General features: G+C 40.2%; 1 protein-coding gene across 1 annotated transcript in view; it reads right to left on the bottom strand.

The window, feature by feature from the left end:
* The window catches only part of RTTN (rotatin), a 235205-nt gene that overhangs the window by 94831 nt on the left and 118445 nt on the right, over window positions 1-21929 (bottom strand). The window contains exons 33-34 of the mRNA XM_007955605.1: window positions 21488-21677; window positions 17289-17380 (exon numbers count right to left, since the gene is read on the bottom strand). Coding sequence (XP_007953796.1) covers window positions 17289-17380; window positions 21488-21677 — 282 coding nt within the window. The remainder of the gene's footprint in view (window positions 1-17288; window positions 17381-21487; window positions 21678-21929) is intronic.

The raw sequence follows: 21929 nt of genomic DNA, 5'->3' as shown, positions 1-21929 counted from the left end.
TTAACTGGAAATTAAAAAAATAAAATAAAATAATGAGACTGGAAAGAGGTACATGGCCATGGTCAAAGGGAAAGCCTCGGACTCCAGCTGCTGCAGGGTCAGAGCAATCTTGAAAGACGAAGCGAAACTCATGCAGGCTGTGAAAGGCTCTGCCCCAGTGAAAGCCAGTCATCACCAAGCAGTGCGATGGCGTAGTTCCTGAAGTAGGAAGGTATGGATAATTCGGTTAGGTGATCAAAATCAGTGGGCTATGCCTATCAGTCTTATTTTGGTTCAAGAAAAGACTCAAAGCCTTTTCAACGATGTAAAAGCTGCATGAGCAGCAAGTGAAGGTGATTGCAAACAGGGGTTTGTTTGTGTTTAATCATTTCAAAGTAAGGGCACCCTTACCTAATATTACAAATTTACCTAATACTACAGTGCAAGGTGAAACAGCAAGTGGTGATGTAAGTGCTGTGAGTGATTTTCCTGAAATGCTGAAAAACATCACTGAGAAGGGAGGTCATCTGCCAGACCCCAGATGGCTGACTCTGAAAAAGAAAACGCCTGAAAGTACCTGCATCTCAAGAGGAAAACAACGCCCCAGGGCACAAGGCACGTAGGCAGACTAACGTCATCGCTGGGGGTGACAAACGCAGGGGTTTCAGGTGCGAGCCTCTGCTTGGTATGGCTCCCTAATCCAAGGGCACTTGCAGTATCACTAAGGCAGGTCTTCCAACAGTTACTCGGAAGGTAAGCGCAAAGCCTTAGGTTAACAATTGCCATCTTTGAAGACTGGTTCTTGAACCATCTTGTTGCTGCTGTTGAACAGCTCGGGCAAACGTGTCCTCTTCAGTTACACTAGTCTAGCAGAGGAGGCCGCAGCTCTGTCCTGGTGCTAACCCTCTGCCTGTCAGCACGCAGCCTTCTAACAGGTATGTATGAGTCCTACAGCATCTTCTAGCCATTTGTTCTTCCAGGGTGTCTTCTCTCAGCTTTTTTAATATGTACATAGTCCATTTGAATCATGAATCAGTACCAGTTGATAGGGCTTAAGCTTCTTGTTACCATTTTATTTTTTTGTAATTATTGTTATAATTTTGATTAGAATCAATGGTTACAAATTGGGAAGCATGCCAACACTTTTCTATTCCTGGGCCTGTAGAGAAAGGTGTTATTGCTTGGCCAAGAAAATCCCTTTCAAGATTTTCCTTGTGCTGGACAACATACACAACATACCTGGACATCCAAGTACTTTAGATGACCTCCACCCCAACGTAAAGGTTATGTTTTCACCCCTAACACCACATTGCTACCTCAGCCAATGGACCAGTGAGTCACGGCCTCTTTGAAGGACTAGCAGACCTTCTCACAATAGTCAAGCTACCCAAGATGATGTCATGAAGTTAAAGGAGTTCTGGAAGAGTTAGTATAATGACTATTGTACCATGAAAACTACTGCTGATTCCTGAGACAAAGTGAAGCAGTTAGATGTGAAAGAGGTGTGGAACAAACTATGCCTCCGATTTGTGCATCCTTTTCAGGGGTTCAGAGCTGACGACATTGCCAAAGTCAGGCAAGCTGTGGTTGATATTGGTAACTTCAGCTGGACATCAGTGAAAATGATGCTGCAGAGTTACTCAACTCCCTGGTTGAAGAACTAACCAATGAAGGCCTCGTGGAACTAGAGCAGCAGAGAGCATCTGAGGAAGAAGCCAGGGACCCAAAAACTCTAGAACTTAAAAAGTTTCTAACAAAGGCATTAGATGAAGCCTTTTCTCTCACTGAAGCAGGGATTGCAAAGTTAGAGAAACAAGATCCTAATACAGAGAGGGTCACCAAGGTTTACTATAAAATTGCCAAGGGCCTCAGTGACTCTAAGGCCATTTATGATGAGAAAAAGGAAATCTTGGTTCAAACAGCCACTGGTGCCAACATCAACCAATGACTCTACCCTTGTGGACAGGCACCAGACAAGGGCACCCTTATCAGCACTCCTGTTCAATAATGTACGGGAAGTTCCAGCCAGAAGAATAAGGTAAGAAAGGGAATTAAAAGATAGCCAAATAGCAACGAAGTAGTAAAACTATACTAGAAAATTCTACAGACTCAACAAGATAACTAATGGAACTAATAGAAGGATTTAGCAACAAGTCAGGATACAAGATCAACAAACAAAAATCCAGCAGACTCCTTAACACGAAAGGAGAGAACTCTGAAAAGGAAATGAGGAAAACAATACCATTTACAATATCCACCCAAAAGATGAAGTACTTAAGGATTAAATCTAACAAGAAACACAAAAGACCTATAAAAAGAAAACTACCAAATATTACTACAAGAAACTAAAAGAGACCTATATAAATGGAAGAATATACCATGCTCATGGACAGGAAGGATTAACACTGTGGAAATGACAATTGTTTTCGCTACATGTTTTGGTTAACAGAAAATACCACAAATGGAATGGCTTTAACAAACAGGAGTTTATTCTCTCACTGGTTAGGAGGCTAGAAGTTTGAATTCAAAGTGCCAGCTCTAGAGGCTGGGTGAAAGTCCCTCAACCTTAGGCTTCAGCTCTGCCTCTTGCTCCTGGACCACTGAAGTCAGAGGATTCTCTTCAGTCAGGCAGCCGCTGGCTACTGGGCTAATAAGCCCAAGGTCAACAAATAAAATGGCACAGTCTCAATATTACCAAACAACATGGCAGGCCACTAAATTTAAGTCCAGAGATAGTCCCAAGATCAGCCGGAAACATGGCAGGATGCTAAATGAAGGCTCAGCCACAAACAGGGTCCACGCATGCCAAAAAGCTGCAGAGACCTTTCTCAATGCTTCTCCTTAGATACTGGAAGCAGATCTCACTCCTAAGGCAGCACCTCAGCTACTCCAGTAGGTTCCCCCATGGAGCTGATTACTAATCTCATCACAGGGAATAACGACACCCAGCTGCCCAGCCACTCAACACCAGGCCCAGCCAAGCTGACACATAACCTTAACCACCACAGCAATCTACAGATATAATACAATTTCAGTTCAGATTCCATCATCATTCTTTAAAGAGATGGAAAAACTAATCACCAAAATGTATACAGAGATAAAGAGACTCCAGATAAGCAATGCAGTACTAAAGAGATAGAACAAAGTAGGAGGCCTCACACCCTCTGACCTCAAAACCTACTGCACAGCCATAGAAGTCAAAACAGTCTGGTACTGATACAACGACAGGCACAAAGACCAATGGCAGACCTGAGAACCCAGAAGTAAATCTATCCACCTATAGACAGCTGATCTTCGACAAAGGCCCAAAACCCATGAAATGGGGAAGAGATAACTGTTTAACAAACGGTGCTGATAAAACTGGATATCTATTTACAGAAAAATGAAACAGGATCAGTATCTCTCACCATATACAAAAACTAAATCCAGATGGATCAAAGACCTAAATGTAAAACCTAAAACCACAAAGATCATCCAAGAGAAAACTTAGGGGCCCTAATTCATGGCATAAATACACTATAAAACCTAACTATAAATACACAAACTGAAGACAAACTAATTGACTGGGCCCTCCTAAAAATTAAACATTTATGTGCATCAAAAGAGTAAAAAGACAACCTACAGACTTGGAAAAAAAATACTGGCAAGGATATGTCAGAGAAAGGGTTAATCTCTAAAATTTATGACAACTTCAGCACCTCAACAACAAAAGCCAAATAATCCAACTGAAAAATGGACAGAGGACAGGAAAAGACACTTCACCAAAAAAGACATTCAGGCAGCTAATAAACACATGAAAAAACAGTCACAATCACTGGCCATTGGAGAGATCGAACCCATGAGATGTCATCTCATCCCAGCACTAACAGCAAAGTTAAAAAGAAAGAAAAGAAAGCAACAAATACTGAAGATGTGAGGAGACTGGAATCCCCATATACTGCTGGCAGGATTTAAAAACGGTCCAACCCGGTGGGAAGTGGTGTGGCACTTCTTTAACAAGTCGGAATAGAAATATGATGATCCAGTAACCCCACTACAAGGTACACACTCCAGAGAAAAGAAGAGTCATGACACAAGTAGAGGTACACACAACCATGTTCATCACGCCTCTATTCGTAACAGCACAAAGACGGAAACAAACTGTTGTTGTTGTTATTTGCCATCGAGTCAGACCCGACTCTTACCGACACCTCCTTGGGTTTCCGAGGTGGTATCACTATGGAAGTAGATTGCCCAACCTTCCTTCCAAGGAGGAAACAAACTAAGTGCTCATTAAAGGATGAAAGGAAAAACTGTGATACATACACACAATGGAATACTGCAATGGTAAAGAATAACAATGAGTCTGCAAAATACCTTGCAAAATGAGCTAGAGAATATTACACCCTGAGGGAAATGAGTCAATCACAAAAGAACAAACATTGTATGAGACCACTGCCCATAAAAAAAATACAGAAAAGGTTTACACACAGAAAGAATCACTCTTTGAAGGTTGTCAGGAGTGGGAGGGGATGGAGGGCAAATCACTAACTGGAGGTAGACACGTATTAATTTGGGTGAAGGGAAATGTAATATACTATTGAAAAAACAAAATAAATAAAAGTGACTCCAATATAGACTCAAACCCTGACTTTCCAACGCCAAGGCCATCATTTCCAACAGTAGCCAACTCTTCATCATCTCCTCCCGCACCATCCAATTATTAATGTTATCAAAAGTTACCTCACAAATGCCCCCTCCAGTATCCAAGACATCATAGGATAAGTTTACCTTTAATCAGGATCTTTTTTCCTAATTCTGTCTTTAAGTTAAATTGGTAGGTAAGTCAGGACAGGTACCTAAGATTCTTATTTAGCATCCAAGAACCAAAACCAAACTCACTGCCACAGAGTCGATTCCAACATATAGTGACCCACTTTGGGTTCCTGAGGTGGTAGATCTTTATGGAAGTAGAATGCCCAGTCTTCCTTCTGTGGAGTGGCTGATGGGTTTGAACCTCCAGCCTTCTGGCTAGCAGTCAGATGTCTTAGGCACTTTGCCACCAGAGATCCTACTATACAGCTTAGTATTCCGTTATTTTCTAATTATGCTTTAGACTCTTAACTAGACTTTTAACACTTTGCTGTTGTTAAGTGCCCTCGAGTCGTCGCCAACTCACAGCAACCTCGTGTACAGCAGAAAGAAACACTGCCCCGTCCTGTGCCAGCCCCACGATCCTTGCTGTACCTGAGCCCATCATCGCAGCCACTGTGTCAGTCCACCTCACTGAGGGCCTTCCCTTACTTCACTGTCCCTCCACTTGGCCAAGCGTATCCTTCTCTAGGGAACAGTCCCTTCTTACAACATGACTGCTCTGGTCACCTAGTACCACTCTGACAAGAACATACCACAAATGAGATGGCCTTAATAAACAGGAGTTTATTCTCTTAAAGTTTGGAGGCTTTAAGTCGGAGTTCAAAGTGCCAGGCTCTAGGGGCTGTGAAAGGCCCCTGACCTTGGGCTACAGCTCTGCCTCTTGCTCTCGGCCCACTGAAGCTAGAGGCATCTCTTCACTCAGGCAGCTACTGGCCACTGAGGCTAACAAGCCCAAGGTCAACAAATAAAATGGCACAGTCCCAATGTTCCCAAACCACATGGCAGGCCATTAATTCAAGTGCATTAAAAGTCCCAAAGTTGGCAGAGCATGGCAGGCTGCTGAACAAAGGACACGGCTACATGCAGAGTTCAAGCGTGCCATGAGCTAGAGACCATTCCCCAAGACTTCTCCTTATGCACAGGAAGCAGACCACCTCCTAAAGCAGCTACTCAGCTGCTCACAGTAGATTCCACCATGGAGTTGACTGCCAGTCTCATCATGGGGAATCCTACATCCAGCTCCCCAGCCACTCAACCAGGCCCAGCCAAGTTGACACACAAACTTAACCACCACAATGACCAAAGTAGGTGAGATGAAATTTGACCATTTTTGCTTCCAAAGACAATTCCGGCTGTACTTCTTCCGGGACAGATTTGTTAGTTCTCTTAGCAGTCCATGGTACTTTCAGCATTTTTCACCAACACCACAACTCAAAAGCATCAACTCTTCTTCAGTCTTCCTTTTTCACTGTCCAGCTCTCACATGCATAGCTCTCACATGTAGCGACTGAAAATGTCATGGCTCGTGTCAAGCGCATCTTAGTCTTCAAGGAAACATCCCTGCTCCTCAGCACTTGAAAGCTCCTATGCAGCAGATTTGCCCAATGCTATATGACGTCTGATATCTTGATTGCTGCTTCCAATGGTGTTGATAGTTGAACCAAGTAATATGAAGTCTTTGGTGACTTCAATCTTTTTCCATTTATCGTGATGCTGCTTATCAGTTCCGTTGTGAGGATTTTTGTTTTCTTTATATTGAAGTGTAATCTACACTGCAATCTTCAATCTTCATCAGTAAGTGTTGCAAGTCATCCTCACTTTCAGGAAGCAAAGTTGTGTCGTCTGCATAATGTAGGCTGTTAATGAGTCTTCCTCTAATCCTGATGCCACGTTCTTCTTCATATAGTCCAGCTTCTTGGATTGTTTGTTCAGCATACAAATTGAGTAAGTATGGTGAAAGGATACAACTTAGAAGTAGTGAAAAGGATAACACTTAGAAGTAGCTATCCAATCCAACATACACATGAATATCTTTTCAGATCCTTGCAGAATATATTCATACATATAATCAGAAACAGGTGTTAGGAAGGGCAATCCAACAAAGCCCATTTCAAGCTATATAAGATCACTTCCTACTCACCATTCTTTCCAACATGGCCTCCCACACCACGATTACACCTCTACTATGGAGTCAGTCACATTTTGTCCTCTCAAGAAGTATGACATTGTGGCCGACAACCTGAGCTCTGCAACCAAACCTATTTCTGGATTCAATAATGGACATACCAGTTGGCAGCAATGGGATCTTGAAAAAGACATTATTCATGACATGCCTCAGTTTCCTCTTTTGTAAAATGGGCACCATAGTGGTGAATAAGCACTCAGTAGATTTATCTATTATTAGCGCCTAAGGCATCTAAGGGAGCTCTGGTGGTATAGTGCCTAAGGCATTTGACTGCTAACCAGAAGGCTGGTGGTTCAAACCCACCAGCCACTCCTTGGAAGTGAAGGTTGGACAAGTATCTACTTCCGTTGCAATACTGCCTTGGAAACACAAGGAGGGACTGCTATGAGTCAAATCCAACTTGACGGTAGTGAGGAAGGCTTCTGACTGCTAACCAGAAAGCTGGCAGTCCAAATCCACCAGCCACTCTTCACAAGGAAGACTTGGCAATCTACTTCCATGGAGATACTATCTCAGAAACCCAAGGAAGGATTGCTATGAGTTGGATTTGACTCGACGGCACTGAGTTTGGTTTTTTTGGTTTTATCATTATTAATGCTGTGGATAATGTTTTTCATCAACTAGTAATTTATATTTGTGGAGACTAAAACAAAAACAATGACCAGAGACCATCTGGCAGCTCTCTGTGCATCTAGGAACTTTCCAGTGATTATTTAATTTTTTTTTACGATCCATGACTGCCCATGAATAAGCTTCTCTATAAATGTTTAAATAAACCTACACTATGGTGAGAGGAGCTCTGGTGGTACAGTGGTTAAGGCATTTGGCTGCTAATCAAAAGTCCATGTTCAAACCTCAGAGTTGCTCCATGGGAGAAAGATGAGGCAGTCTGCGTTCATAAAGATTTAGAGCCTTGGAAACTCAATGGGGGTTGCTATGAGTCAGAATCCACTTGATGGCAATGAGTTTGGTTTTCTGGAAACTAAGGTGAAATCCTTATCTTTGAATGTTTGATCTGCTAAGTATGACAGAATCACACATCTCACAAAGAAAAGAGGAAAAGGAATCGCACTTCCACACACTTTATTTTGACAACTGATAAAGCCAATATTAAAATACAGACAGACAGCTCTGCTCAGGAGCAAGAGTAAAGAGTAAACTTGGTTCATGAAGCCACTGCTGCATGCTAGTATGTCCCAGGCATAAATACCTGTCCAGGTCTGAAATTCCGAGAAATGAAAATGTGATTTCAGAAAGAAAAACAACACCTAATCTCTCTCACACACACACACCCGCTGCCTCCGAAGAATCGAACACCGAGTCTGGAGGCTGACCTAGGAAGAGACATTTACAAGGACAAGCCACCAGGTGGCAATCACCCATGTGACTCAATCTATAATTCACAAAATCCTTACAAAACTTGCCAAACACACTGAACTCACACTCATTAACAAATACACTTAAAGTCTCGAATGTAGCATTAACAGCACAGATGGGTAAGAAGCCAGCAACAGTACCCTGAATAACACACCCAACTGAAAGACAGTACTTCCCTTAGGAAGATGAGATGGAAAGAAAGAAAGAAACAAATCTGATCTTCCCTCAATTCTGGGAGCCAAACTAAACGATGCTATCAATGACCAGGTAAAGCTGATGAACAAGATGCACATTCACTCATTCACACCTCAGTCAATCACTTCAACACTGTTTCCTTCTTGAGAAAGAATTATTGTTTGGGGCACTGCCAGTTTAGGTTTAAAGTAATACTGAAATAAAATATAAACACCCAACAACCACCAAAAAGGATGTGTGCAGTTACACAAATATGCATAAAAGCATCCATGTGTGAGTATGAATATGTGGGTATATATGAGTGAACAGATAGAAGTATCTATAGACATGGGTACAAACGTATGTGTATGCATGCACGTATACCCATATGTATCATAAACCACACAGGAGACATTGTTACAGATACTTCTTACATAAAATCAAAGACCTCATAAGATTAGTTTTCTGGGTTTGAAGGCTTGGGAACATAGTCTCATGGGACAACTCAGTTAACTGGCATAATATAGTCCATAAAACACACATTCTATGTCCCAATGCACCAGGTACCATCTGGGATCTTAGAAGCTTCTGAGTGGCCAGCTAACATACAAGTATTGGTCTCTACTTCTCTGAAACAAAATAGAAAGAAGGAAACCAAATTCTCAGACAAGAAACTAGTCTATAGGACTCACAGTCTACACAAACCACAGACTCATCTACCCTGAGGCCAGAAAAAATAGATGGTGCCCACCTACCACCACTGACTGTTCTGGTCAGAGTCACAATAGATAGACCCTGACAGAATGGGAGAAAAATATGCAACACAACTCAAATTCTTAGAAAGTCCAGATTTACTAAACTGGTTGGGACTAGAGTACTCCCCAAGACTATTGCCCTGAAATACTTTTGAAACCTTAAACCAAAAATTATCCCTTGAGGTCACCTTTCAGCTAAATAAGAGGTTGGCTCATAAAAAAATAAAGAATACCAACTGTTAGTAATGAGCTTTTTTTTTTTTAAAAAAAAAAAAAAAAACATCTATAGGGGATCACATGGTCAACAAGTACTCTGAAATAAGGATCAGAAGGGAGCAGGGAAGCTAGAATACTGGAAATGGTACAACCAGAATGGAATGAATGAGAACAATGATACACTGTGAAAAATGTAATCAATACCACTGAATAATCTGTATAGAAATTATTAAATTAGAATACAATTTGTGTAAACGTTTATCTGAAATATAATAAAAAAATACATAATAGTATTAAAAAAAGAAAAACACTAGAAAAATATACTATCTCACTCCTGCTAAAATGGCAATGATAAACCAAAATACAAAACAACAAAGTTAGTGAGGATGTGGGGAACAAGGAACACTTAACTGCTTCTGGTGGGGATGTAAAATAGTACAACCGCTATGGAAAACACTACAGCAACTCCTCGAAACCTTATAATAGAACTACCTTATGACTCAGCAGTTCCACGCTTTGGTATATATCCTAGATATCTAATGTAATGACATGAACAGAGGCATGCACCAAGGTTCACTGCAGCACTATTTACAATAGCCCAAAGAGGGAAACAATCTATGTGTCCATCAACGGATAAACAAAATGCGCTGTATGCCTACAATGGAATACTACGCAACCATGAAGACAGATGAGATACTGAATCACCTCAGAACATGGGTGAATCTAGAGGGCATAACACTGAACAAAAATGTCAATCACAAAAGGACAAATATATGATCCTCATTTACAAAAAAATGGCAAGAACAGCTATTAAAAAGTAAGTAAATAAATTCTGCAGATTTTTTCCTGTTAGATCAAGATATCCATCATCTGTCACGTCACGACGTGTCGTGTGAGCACACGACAGCCAACAGAACTGGGAAGCTGGATTAATTTGTGAATAAACATCAGAAATTGTCAGTTTGGGAAACCACAAGAAAAAAAGTAATTGCAAAACTTTTAATGGAACAAACTAGTCTCTCCTGAGAAACTAGAAGAAATAAGTCAAATAGAACTACAGGTCAAAATTCTTCAAAAACAAACTTAAAAGATTCCATTGTATATACCTGAGAAAGTCTGTGTGAGACCTGTTTTTGTTCTCCAATGCTGCTATAACACAAATAGCACAAATGTATGGCTTTCACAAACAGGGATTTATTCTCTTACAGTTTAGGAGGCTAAATGTCTGAGTGAAAAGTGTCATCAAGGGGCTGGGTGAAGGTCCCTCAACCTTGGACTTCATCTCTGCCTCTTGCTCCTGGCCCACTGGGTCTGGAGGGGTCTCACAACTCAGGCAGCTGCTAATTGCTGCACAGTCCCAAGATTATGAAGCAACACAGCAAGCCACTCACTAGTTCAAGTCCAGAAATGGTCTCAAGATCAGCAGACAACATGGCAGGCCACTCACTGATGACTCAGCCAAATCAGGATCCAGATGTGCCAAGAAGCTCAAGACCTTTCTCAAAGCACCTCCTGACACACTGGAAGCAGACCACATCCCTGAGGCAGCTCCTCAGTGGCTCACACTAGATTCCACCATGGAGTCGATTCCCAGTCTCATCACGGGGAGTAACGACATCCAGCTACTCAGCCACTCAAAACGGGGCCCAGCCAACTTGACACAGAACTTTAAGTATCACAACACCCAAACACAAACAAGTTAAACATCTTTATGTTCACAGAGGTTCTTTCATTTTAACAATGATTACCATAAGTATTATATCCAAAGTTCTGTCAGTATATTATATTGTGGTGGCATATGGGTTGCTATGATACTGGAAGTAAAGCCACTGGTATTTCAAATACCAGCAGGGTTAGCCATGGCAGACAGGTTTCAGTGGAGTTTCCAGACTAAGAAACACTAGGAAGAGGCACCTGGTGTGCTACTTCCAAGAAAAACTGTCCAGTGAAAATCTTATGGATAAGAGTGGAACACTGTCTGATACAGTACCAGAAAATGAGCCTCTCCAGCTGGGGAAAAAACCAACTCATTGCCATCGAGTCAAGTCTGACTCATAGCAACCCCCACTGGGTTTCCAAGGTGGTAAATCTTTACAGAAGTAAATTGCCCAGTCTTCCTTCTGCGGAGTGGCTGGTAGGTTTGAACCACTAACCTTCTGATTAAGAGTCAAATGCTTTAGGCACTATGCCACCAGAGCTCCTTCCTCCAGTTGGAAGGCACCCAAAATACAATTGGGGGAGAGCTGCCTCCTCAAAGTAGAGTCAATCTTAATGACATAGATGGAGTAAAGCTTTGGGGACCTTCATTTGCTGATGTGTCATGACTGAAATTGAGGAGAATTACTAACTAGTAGTAATTACTAATTGTTGTTGTTGTTGTTATGTACCGTCGAGTTGGTCCTGACTCATAGTAACCCCTCCTTGGGTTTCCAAGGTGGTATCACTACAGAAATAGATTGTCCAACCTTCCTTCCAAGGAGTGGCTGGTGGGTTTGAACTGCCAGTCTTCTGGTTAGGAGTCAAGTGCCTTAGGCACTATGCTACCAGAGCTCCCAATTACTAATTACTAATTATTAGTACTCAGAACATGGAATTTATGAAGCATGACTCAAGGAAAAATGGAAGTTCTCAAAAATGAAAAGGAAGGCTTAAAGCTCAATGTCCTAGGCATTAGTGAACTGAAATGGACTGGTATTGGCCATTTTGAATCAAACAATCATAATGGTCCACTATGCCAGGAATGACAATTTAATAAAAAATGGCACCATCTTCATCATTAAAAAGAACATTTAGAGATCTAACCTGAAGTACAATACTGTCAGTGACAGGATAATATTCACACATATACAAAGAAGACCAGTTCATACGACTATTATTCAAATTTATGCACTAACCATTAATATCAAAGATGAAAAAATTAAAGAATTTAACCAACTTCTGCAGTCTGAAATTGACCAAACATGCAATCAAGATACACAGATAATTACTGGTGGTCAGACTGCAAAAGTTGGAAACAAAGGATCAGCATTTGGAAAATACGGCCTTGGTGACAGAAATTATACCAGAGATCATGTGATAAAATTTTTAAAGACGAACAACTTACTCAATGCAAATACCTTTTGAAAAACAATAAATAGTGACTATACACATGGGTCTTGCTGGATGGAATACACAAAAATCAAACTAACTATATCTGTGGAAAGAGATGAAGAACAAACTCAGTACCATCAGTCACAAGATCAGGGCCTGACTGCTGAACAGACAGATCATCAGTTGCTCATATGCAAGTTCAAGTTGAAGCTGAAGGAAATTTTTAAAAGTCCATGAGAGCCAAAGTACAAATTTTAGTATATTCCACCTGAATTCAGAAAGCATCATAAGAACAGATTTGATACACTGAACATTAATGACCAAAATCCACACACAAATTATGGGATGACAACAAGGACATCACACCTGAAGACAGCATAAGATCAGTAAAAAGACAGGAAAGAAAGAAAAGACCAAAAACTGTATCAAAAGAGACTCTGAAACTTGCTCTTGAACGTTGAGTAGCTAAAGCAAATAAAATAAATGATGTAGTAAAAGGTTAAAAAGAGAATTTCGAAGAGCCTTGAGAAGACAAAGTGAAGTATTATAATGAAACGTACAAAGGACTGGATGAATGTATGAGTCTGTTATTATTTTGAAAAATGAAGGCATGGTCTACACAGGAAAGAAAGTTTTCTTTGTTAGTTACCAGGGATGGAAGGGGAAGAGAGGGAAAATTGCTGGCTAGTTAAGAGATAGGTGTTGACTTCCATAAAGAGAAAGACAATATAACAAGTGTGTGACTAGCACAATATCACTAAGGAAAAGGAAGACAGGGAGAAGTGCACAAGAGGTACAGAAAACAAAGACATACACTTTCACATACACAATACTGCACTATCAGTAATAACAAACCCCAATCCACAGGTGGATATGTAGGTACACAGATAAGAAGATGAAGTATGGGTACGTAAACAGGCATATACCCATAACCACATATAGGTTTGGCAGATGTTATTTCTACATACATATTTGCATGTGCTATAAAAATGTCCACGTATATCACAGAGCTAACAGGGAACAAAGTTAGGATAACTCCTGAGCCATTATCAAGCACCTGGCGGGCTCAGGACCACAGTCATGCTGACTTCAATCTCAACTGGCACAACACAGAACACAGAACAGTGCTCTATATCCTACTTTGGCGAGTAGTGACTTTTCTTAAAAGCTAGCCAGGGGCCATCTAAGATGTACCTAACTGTCTCTCTGAGTCCAGAGCAAAGAAGAGCGGGGAAAATCAAAGATGCACAGAAGCAATCGATCCAAGGGCTACTGGACCACAGGGACCTCACAGCTTACAGGGCCACTGAGACCAGAAGAATGAGATGGCGCCCAGCTATCAATGCCAACCACCCAGGGAGGGATGAGAATCGGAGATCCTAGACAGAGTGGAACAAAAATGTGGAATGAAATTTAAAAAACAACCAGGATTACTGGTCAGATAGAGACTGGTGAACCCCCAAGACTATGGGCCCTAGTCACACTTCAGGCCTAGAACTGGACTCACTCCTGTGGCTTAACTCTCAGCCAAACAGACAGTCCTATGAGCTCAACACCTACAGGAGATGCACTCTTCAGAACAATCAACCAGGGGAGATCAAAGAGCAGCATTTGTACAGGAGAAAGTTAGGGAGGCAGGAATACATAGTTAAGAAGGACACAGGGAAAGGGAGGAAGTGGGAAGTGAGCTGTAAGCGGTTTCATCATGGGGATTGTAGTCAAGTGTCACAAAACAAAATGTGTGCTAAGTGGAAAAAAATCTGCTCTGTAAAATTTCACCCAATCACTATTTAAAAGCTAAAAAAAAAAAAAAAAAGAGCTAGATGGAGTTAGAAAACCAAAAGGGAAGAAAATGCTTGGCATTTCCCAAGCTGAAAGAACTGAAGAAAAAATTCAAGCCTCAAGTTGCAATACTGAAGGATACTGTGGGTAAAATATTGAACAACGCAGGAAGCATCAAAAGAAGAGGGAAGGAATATACAAAGTCACTGTACCGAAAAGAACTGGTCAACATTCAACCATTTCTGGAGACAGCATATGATCAAGACCCAATGGTACTGAAGGAAGAAGTTCAAGGTGCACTGAAGGATTTGGTGAAAAATAAGCCTCAAGGAATTGACAGAATACAAATCGAGATATTTCAACAAATGGATGGAATGCTACAATTATTCACTCTTCTATGCCAAGAAATTCAGAGGATAGCTACCTGGCCAACTAATTATAAGAGATTCATATTTGAGCCCATTACAAAGAAGGTGATCCAATGGAATGCAGAAATTATCAAACAATGCCATCACACACAGGTAAAATTTTGCTGAAGATAATTCAAAAAAAGTTGTAGTAGTACATTGACAGGAACTGTCAGACATTGAAGGTGAATTCAGAAGAGAAAGTGGTATGATGTGAGATGGATCTTGGTTGAAAACAGAAAGGTGTTTACCTGTGTTTTATTGACTGTGCAAAGGTATTTGACTGTGTGCATCATAACAATTTACAGATAGTATTTCAAAAAATGGGAATTCCAGAACACTTAATTGTGCTCATTCAGAATCTAGATGAAAACAAAAAGTCAGTCATCCAAAACAAACAAAAGGTTACTGCATGGTTTAAAATCAGAAATGGTATGTGTTAGGTTGTATCCTTTCACCATACTTACTGAATCTGTATGGTGAGCAAATACTCCGCGAAGCTGGACTATATGCAGAATGGGGCATCAGGATTGGAGGAAGACTCATTACAGCCTGTCATATACAGAGGACACAACCCTGCTTGCTGAAAGTTAAGAGGGCTTGAAGAACTTACTGATGGAGATTAAAGACTACAGCCTTCAGTACTGATCACACTTAAACATAAAGAAAACAAAAATTCTCACAATTAGACCATTAAGTAACATGATAAAAAGAGAAAAGACTGAAGTTGTCAAGGATTTCATTTTACTTGGCTCCGCGAACAATGCCCATGGAAGCAGCAGTCAGAACTTAAATGATGCACCGCATTGGACAAATCTGCTGTAAAAGACCTCTTTAAAGTCTTGAAGAGAAAGATGTCACTTTGAAGACTAAGGTGTGCCTAACCCAAGCTATGGTATTTTTAGTCACCCTATGTGCATGCAAGCCCTAGACAATAAGGGAGACCGAATAATTGATGTATTTGAATTACGATGTTAGCAAAGAATAGTGTATATACCATGGACTGCCAAAACAAAGAACCAATCTGTCTTGGAAAAAGTATAGCCAGATGCCCCTTGGAAGCAAGGATGGCAAGATTCTGCCTCACAAACTTCAGACACGTTATCAGGAGGAACCAGTCCCTGGGGAGAGATGGTACCATAGAGGACTGGCAAAAAAGAGGAAGACCCTCTGTAAGACAGACTGACACAGTAACTGCAACAGTGGTTCAAACACAATGACGATCATGAGGCTGCGTTTCGTTCTACTGTTCGCAGGGCAGCCATGTTGACAGTACCTACCAACAACTATCTGTAGTGTTTATATTTTTTCATAACATAGTAAAATAAAAAAAAAAATGGACTTTCTTCTGCTTTTCTTGTACTTAAGTCTTCCTTATAGGGTAAATATAACTTAAGTGGTATCTATAAAATAGCTAAGATAAATCAAAAGTGGGAGGAATTACTGAGTATCTGCCATAAGCAAAGAACTGAAGAATGTATAAAGATTTCTAAGCTGGTCTACAGCTCTTTTAACAAACAGAGGAACACAAGAAGATTTACTCTTCAGTCCACATTGATGCTGGCTCTTCTGTGAACTAAACTGCCAGTTATTACAACCCATTTGGGTACTGAATTGTATTATTATTTCTCTTGATTGAAGAAAGCTACATACTACTCTAGCTTGGAAATGAAAGCATGACATTTGCTGGAATTGGAGTAATTATTCCAGTTGTCCAAATAAAGGTCATTTTGCACTAAATACAAACTCTTTTAAGTTAGAAAAAAACTCTAAAAACTATAGCAAAACCAGTCTCTTGAGAAACTGTAGGAGATACATCTTACGCCTGCATGATTCCTTCTTATTCTCATGTCATGCTCTATTTTTGCTCAGGACGCAGGTGGCACCACTGCCTTCATAATAGGTCATACTACACGATAATTATTCTAAAAATTCTGCAATTAAACAGTATTTTCCAGTTGAGAATAAATGATTCTGTATACTTATCCAGTGTTAGCTCATTATTTAGCAATACTTACTGTTTCAAACGTTTTTGGAACAAAACAACTTATCATTGAATGAATGAAAGAAAGAAAGAAAGAAAAAGAGAAGCAGACAGGTAGGCACACACTGCAGGTATCTCAGATAATCAAGACCAGATTCAATCTGATGCAAGTATTTAGAAATGGATTTAAAAATCACCACTACCATGCTTCAGTCATTTGAACGCTTTCTCCAAAATTGCCCAGCCCTCAAGCAAAATTTCAGGGTAATCAAGCATTTTTAATCATCTGAGACCTGCTCTCATCTTCTACTACTACTGATAAACATCCAAAAAATGTTTGTACTTCTGGTTCTTTCGGAAAAGTTGGGGAAGGAGGCTGAAATCTGTCACTTAAAAGGGTATACTCAGGACAGTAGTGGTGTAGGGCCCACTCAAGTTCAAATTTCAACTCTGTGACTAACATCTATTTATCACAGTGACTAACTTCTGAGCAACTTCCCCACACAGAGGCTAAAAGTACCTACCTGGATGACGTACAGATAAAATGAAACAATTTCAGTATATATCTACCCAAATTCTGTACAGACAATTAAATCTTAGTGGTGATCTTATAACCCTGCACTTCCCATCCAGCCTGATGTCTCACTATCTACATCCACATTGTTTCAGAGTGAAATGAAGCCCTTATGCATTGCTTGAAGTACCATTGTCTCTGAGGTAGATAGAGAACTTGGATCTTGGTCTTGAGCGGACAGCATAGATGGAGTCCTCCAACACTTGAATGAGTCATCTAAACCTGTGACGACAGGAAAACTGTTAACATGGACACGCTCTTGGAACAATGAGTAGAAAAAACACCCAATAAATGAAAACTATGCTCCTGAAACAATGAGTAGAGAAAAGACTCAATAAATGAAAACTATAAAAAACTTAGGAAAAAGATTTGTCCAAGTTTTATTGTTCTTAATTTATATATAAAGCTTGTTTCAAAAGTTTTATGCATGTATACATGTATATAGGCACGCAAATATAATTGATTTTGCTTAAATTTAATCTAACAGCTGTTTAGCTCTCAAAGTTTATGTGCAGAAGAATCAGAGAAAGCTTGCGAAAGTACTTTCTTGGCCCTGTCACCACAGTCCCATTCCTTAAGTTGGGTGGGAGGCATGAATTTGCATTGCTCACAAGCTCACAGGAGATGCCAATGCTGTGGGTTCAAGGTTCACACTTTGAGTCACACTGACTGCAAAATCCAAGCCATCAGATGGGTCACTATCCTAACAGGGATCTTTATTTAGAATGTTCAAAAACTGTAAAATGTCATTTTCCTTTTAATTCCTCCAGGAAAATAAACAAAAAAGTGAATTACAAAACTTTATAAAATATGGGGATAGCAGTCAATTAATTATATTAGGGCTAGTGTAAGAAAAATTCCCATTTATCTTCAAAGTAAATGGATTTATCATCTAGAAATTAAACAATACAACTTAACTCTTAGAAAAAAAGGAAATTATAGACTATTTAGAACTAAACAGCCCTAAGAACACCATGGAAAACACTGAGATACACAGCAAGAACACTCTCAAAAGGAAACAGCTTAAATACAACTGATGGGAAATAAATTAGCGCTCAACTTCAAATGCGAGGGGAAATGATGGATTAGAGAGGAACAAAAAATATCGGCAGAAAATGACAAAACAGTAAACACACAAGACAGTAAAACCAGATTAATTAAAAATCCACTAAAAGAAATGATCCTTTAACACGTATGATTTAAAGAAGAAGAAAAAAAGGAAGAATACCATAAACTTAACATTATGAATGAAGGCATATAGCTACATTTAAGGAGCTCTGGTAGCATAGTGCCTAAAGCACTTGACTGCTAACCAGAAAACTGGTGGTTCAAACCCACCAGCCACTCCTCGGAAGGAAGGTTGGGCAACCTACTTCCGTAGTGATACTGCCTGGGAAACCCAAGGAGGGGTCACTATGAGTCAGGGCCGACTTGGCATATAACAACAACAACAGCAGCTACATTTGAACAGCCAGATAAAACGGTTATTTTATTTTTCTAACTCTTTATTTTGATCTGGGTGAATGTTTACAGAGCAAATTGGTTTCCCATTCAACAGTTCATACACATTTTGTCTGTGACATTGATTGTAATCCCCACAATATAACAGCGCTCTTTCCACTTCCTCTCTATAGTTCACATTTCCCTTTGTTTTTCTTTCCCATCGTTTTCTGCCTCCTGGGCTTTATCCTTGGGCAAACGCTGCCCTTTTGGTCTCTCATGGTTCAATGTTATAAGGAGCGGGACCATCGCCCTGGTGTTACAGCGCGCCTCATAAGTCTGTCTATTATTTGGCTCAAAGCTGAGCCCCAAGAGCAAGTTCAGTTCAAGGATTGAAGGGTGACTGAGTCATAGTCGTGGGGGTTCCACTGGTCTCTATCAGATCCTTAAGCCTGGTCTTTTTATTATGATATAATTATTTTAAAGGGTAATAAAAATCTAAAAAAACTGATGCAAAATATGAAAAACTTAAGTAGCCCAACAATGTAGAAGAAACTGAACTGGCTGACAAAACCCATTCCTAAGAAGGCAATAGGTCAAGACAACTGTACATAAACTTTAAAGAATCAGTTAAATTTCACCTGAAATAATCTGTTAGAAAAAGATGAGAACCAATCAATCTATTTTATGAGGTTTTCAAAATCCTGAGACCCAACAAGAGGAGAACATAGGAAAAGATCCTTCCCATTTGTGCACACAGATGAAGAATAATCAGCAAAAGACTTAGCATGTAACATAAAAATATTTATTAATATAATTCATTAGATATCACACTAAAGAACTAAAAATTCTTTAACCAAATGACCAAAAAGCATTTGATATAATCCATTGTCCATTAATTATCTTATAAAACAGTGAATGATCTATGAAAAGGTCTCTTAGCCAGCTACAAATAGATAAAGGGAATTTAGAACTACATAGTAAATAGGGAGCTCTGGTAGCATAGTGGCTAAGGCACTTGACTGCTAACCAGAAGGCTGGTGGTTCAAACCCACTGGCCACTCCTCGGAAGGAAGATGGGGCAATCTACTTCCGTAGTGATACTGCCTCGGAAACCCAAGGAGGGGTCACTATGAGTCGGGTCCGACTCGACGGCAAATAACAACAACAACAGTAAATAAGAGCCCTGGTGGTACAGTGGTTAAAGTGCTCAGCTTCTAACTGAAAGGTTGGCAGTTCAAGTCCACCAGCCACTGTGCAGGAGAAAGATATCTGTTTCTAGAAAGATTTATAGCCTTGGAAACCTTATGAGCAGCCCAACTCTACCCTATAAGGTAGCTATAAGTCAGAATTGACTAGATTGCAATGAGTTTGGTTGTTTTTATATACCAAAAATATCTCACTTAATGGGTTTGTTTGTTGGTTGGTTGTTTTTTAAATACAATAAATATCTTAAATAGAGTAAATATCTTAATGGGAGCTCTGATAGCATAGTGCCTAAGGCACCTGACTGCTAACCAGAAGGCTAGCAGTTCAAATTCACCAGCCACTCCCCGGAAGGAAAGTTGGGCAATCTACTTCCATAGTGATACTGCCTTGGAAACCTAAGGAGGGGTCGCTATGAGTTGGGTCCGACTCAACAGCACATAACAACACCACCAAATACCTTAATGGGTTTGTTTGTATGTTTCTATATATAGTAAATGAAATTCACACTTAAGTATATGAAGGTTAAATAGCTTCATGTCTACTATTTACTCTTAAGCAGTTCAGAAAAAAAACATACATACATATACACACAAACACACAAATAAGTAAATTAATAAATAAATTTTATCTCTATATATGTGCACATACACATGGGGGAAGGGGGTACAAATACCGCAAAATGCTGGCAACTGGAAAGTATGGCTGAAGGATAGCCAAGAAATCTCTGTTCTATTTTTGCACTTTTCTGTAAGTATAAAATTATATGAAACGTTTTTAAATTGCTTTTAAAGAATTACCTGAGAAGTACAAGGTACTTTTATTATTATTAAGATATTTTCATTATTAGGGACATAACTGTTACTATTTGTATGTGCTAAGATTTTACGGGAATCCTTGGGTGATACGAAGGGAAGGCACTGGACTGCGACCCGGAAGGTCGGCCGTTTGAACCCCCCCAGAGGCCCCTCAGAAGACAGGCGTGGCCTCTGCTTCTGAAAGGTCACAGATCTGGGATCCCCGTGGAGCAGCTCTATTGTGAACATATGGGGTCACTGGGAGTCAGAACCAACTTGACAACAACCAACACCACCACCGTCTGATACTTAGCAAACCCAAGAGAATCCACAAACAGAAATACAAAGATTTCTGCAAGGTACTTTGATAAGGGGCTAATATATCAAAAGTAAACTGCTTTTGTCTCTATCAGCAAAAATGAACTAGAAAATTATCAAAAGACTGGAAAAGAAAACAAAATTATAGCTTGCTGAGGAATGAACTTTCAAAAAAAGTATATGTGGTTATCAAAGAAAGGGAAAAAACAAAAACAAAAAAATTATACTTTACTGAAGGGAATAAAATAACTTACGAAACATAAATAAATGTCAGAAATGGTTTCCCTAAAAAATTTATAACAGTGAAATGCTTAGGCAATGCGTACTGAAAGAAGGGAACACAAAACATACGCAAGACACGAACACAATCACGTAAGATAAAAACTACAGAGAAGGGAGACCGGAAGAAGGCACGTCCTGAGTAAGAGGTGCACATTCAGTACCAGGACTGCAGGTGGATGTCCTGTCTGTACACTCTTCCTATTTTCCAAATATTTTGCAACAATAAAGCTTTCAACCTTAAAGATGCTGCACTGTGTCAAAATAAAGACGAACCTACTGTAGTTACCATTGAAATCACTGCCTTCTGAGGTGCCATCAATGGCAGCACCGCTCACATCAAACATGTACCGTCCTTGGAAACAATGCTGTACCATCTGGTTCACATGGTCATAAAAATGGCAATGGTATAACAGGGCCTGCAGGGCAGGTTTTCCTACAAGTGACAGGCCAGAGTCCTCGTCATGGACACAAGGGCCCTGTAGGAAAAGAGGGAAAGAAAGACAGATGGAATCTGACTCGTGACATGATTTCTCACGAATGACCCAGGTCTCTCCACATCCCCCCAGAAGAAAACCACCCGACCCCAGACCCAGTGAGTCCTGGAAACCACCACGTCCACCGCATCCAATCATCCTTCCACAGCCACGAGCAGCCTGACCCAGGGCACACTATTCTGCATCTGTTCAGTCTTTGCTGCCTAACTCCCTGAATGGAGGAGGCTGACCCAA

Source organism: Orycteropus afer, unplaced genomic scaffold (genome assembly GCF_000298275.1).
Source record: "Orycteropus afer afer isolate SDZICR_OR568_19922 unplaced genomic scaffold, OryAfe1.0 scaffold00516, whole genome shotgun sequence".
Lineage (NCBI taxonomy): Eukaryota > Metazoa > Chordata > Mammalia > Tubulidentata > Orycteropodidae > Orycteropus > Orycteropus afer.
This window is presented reverse-complemented; position numbering and strand designations above follow the sequence as displayed.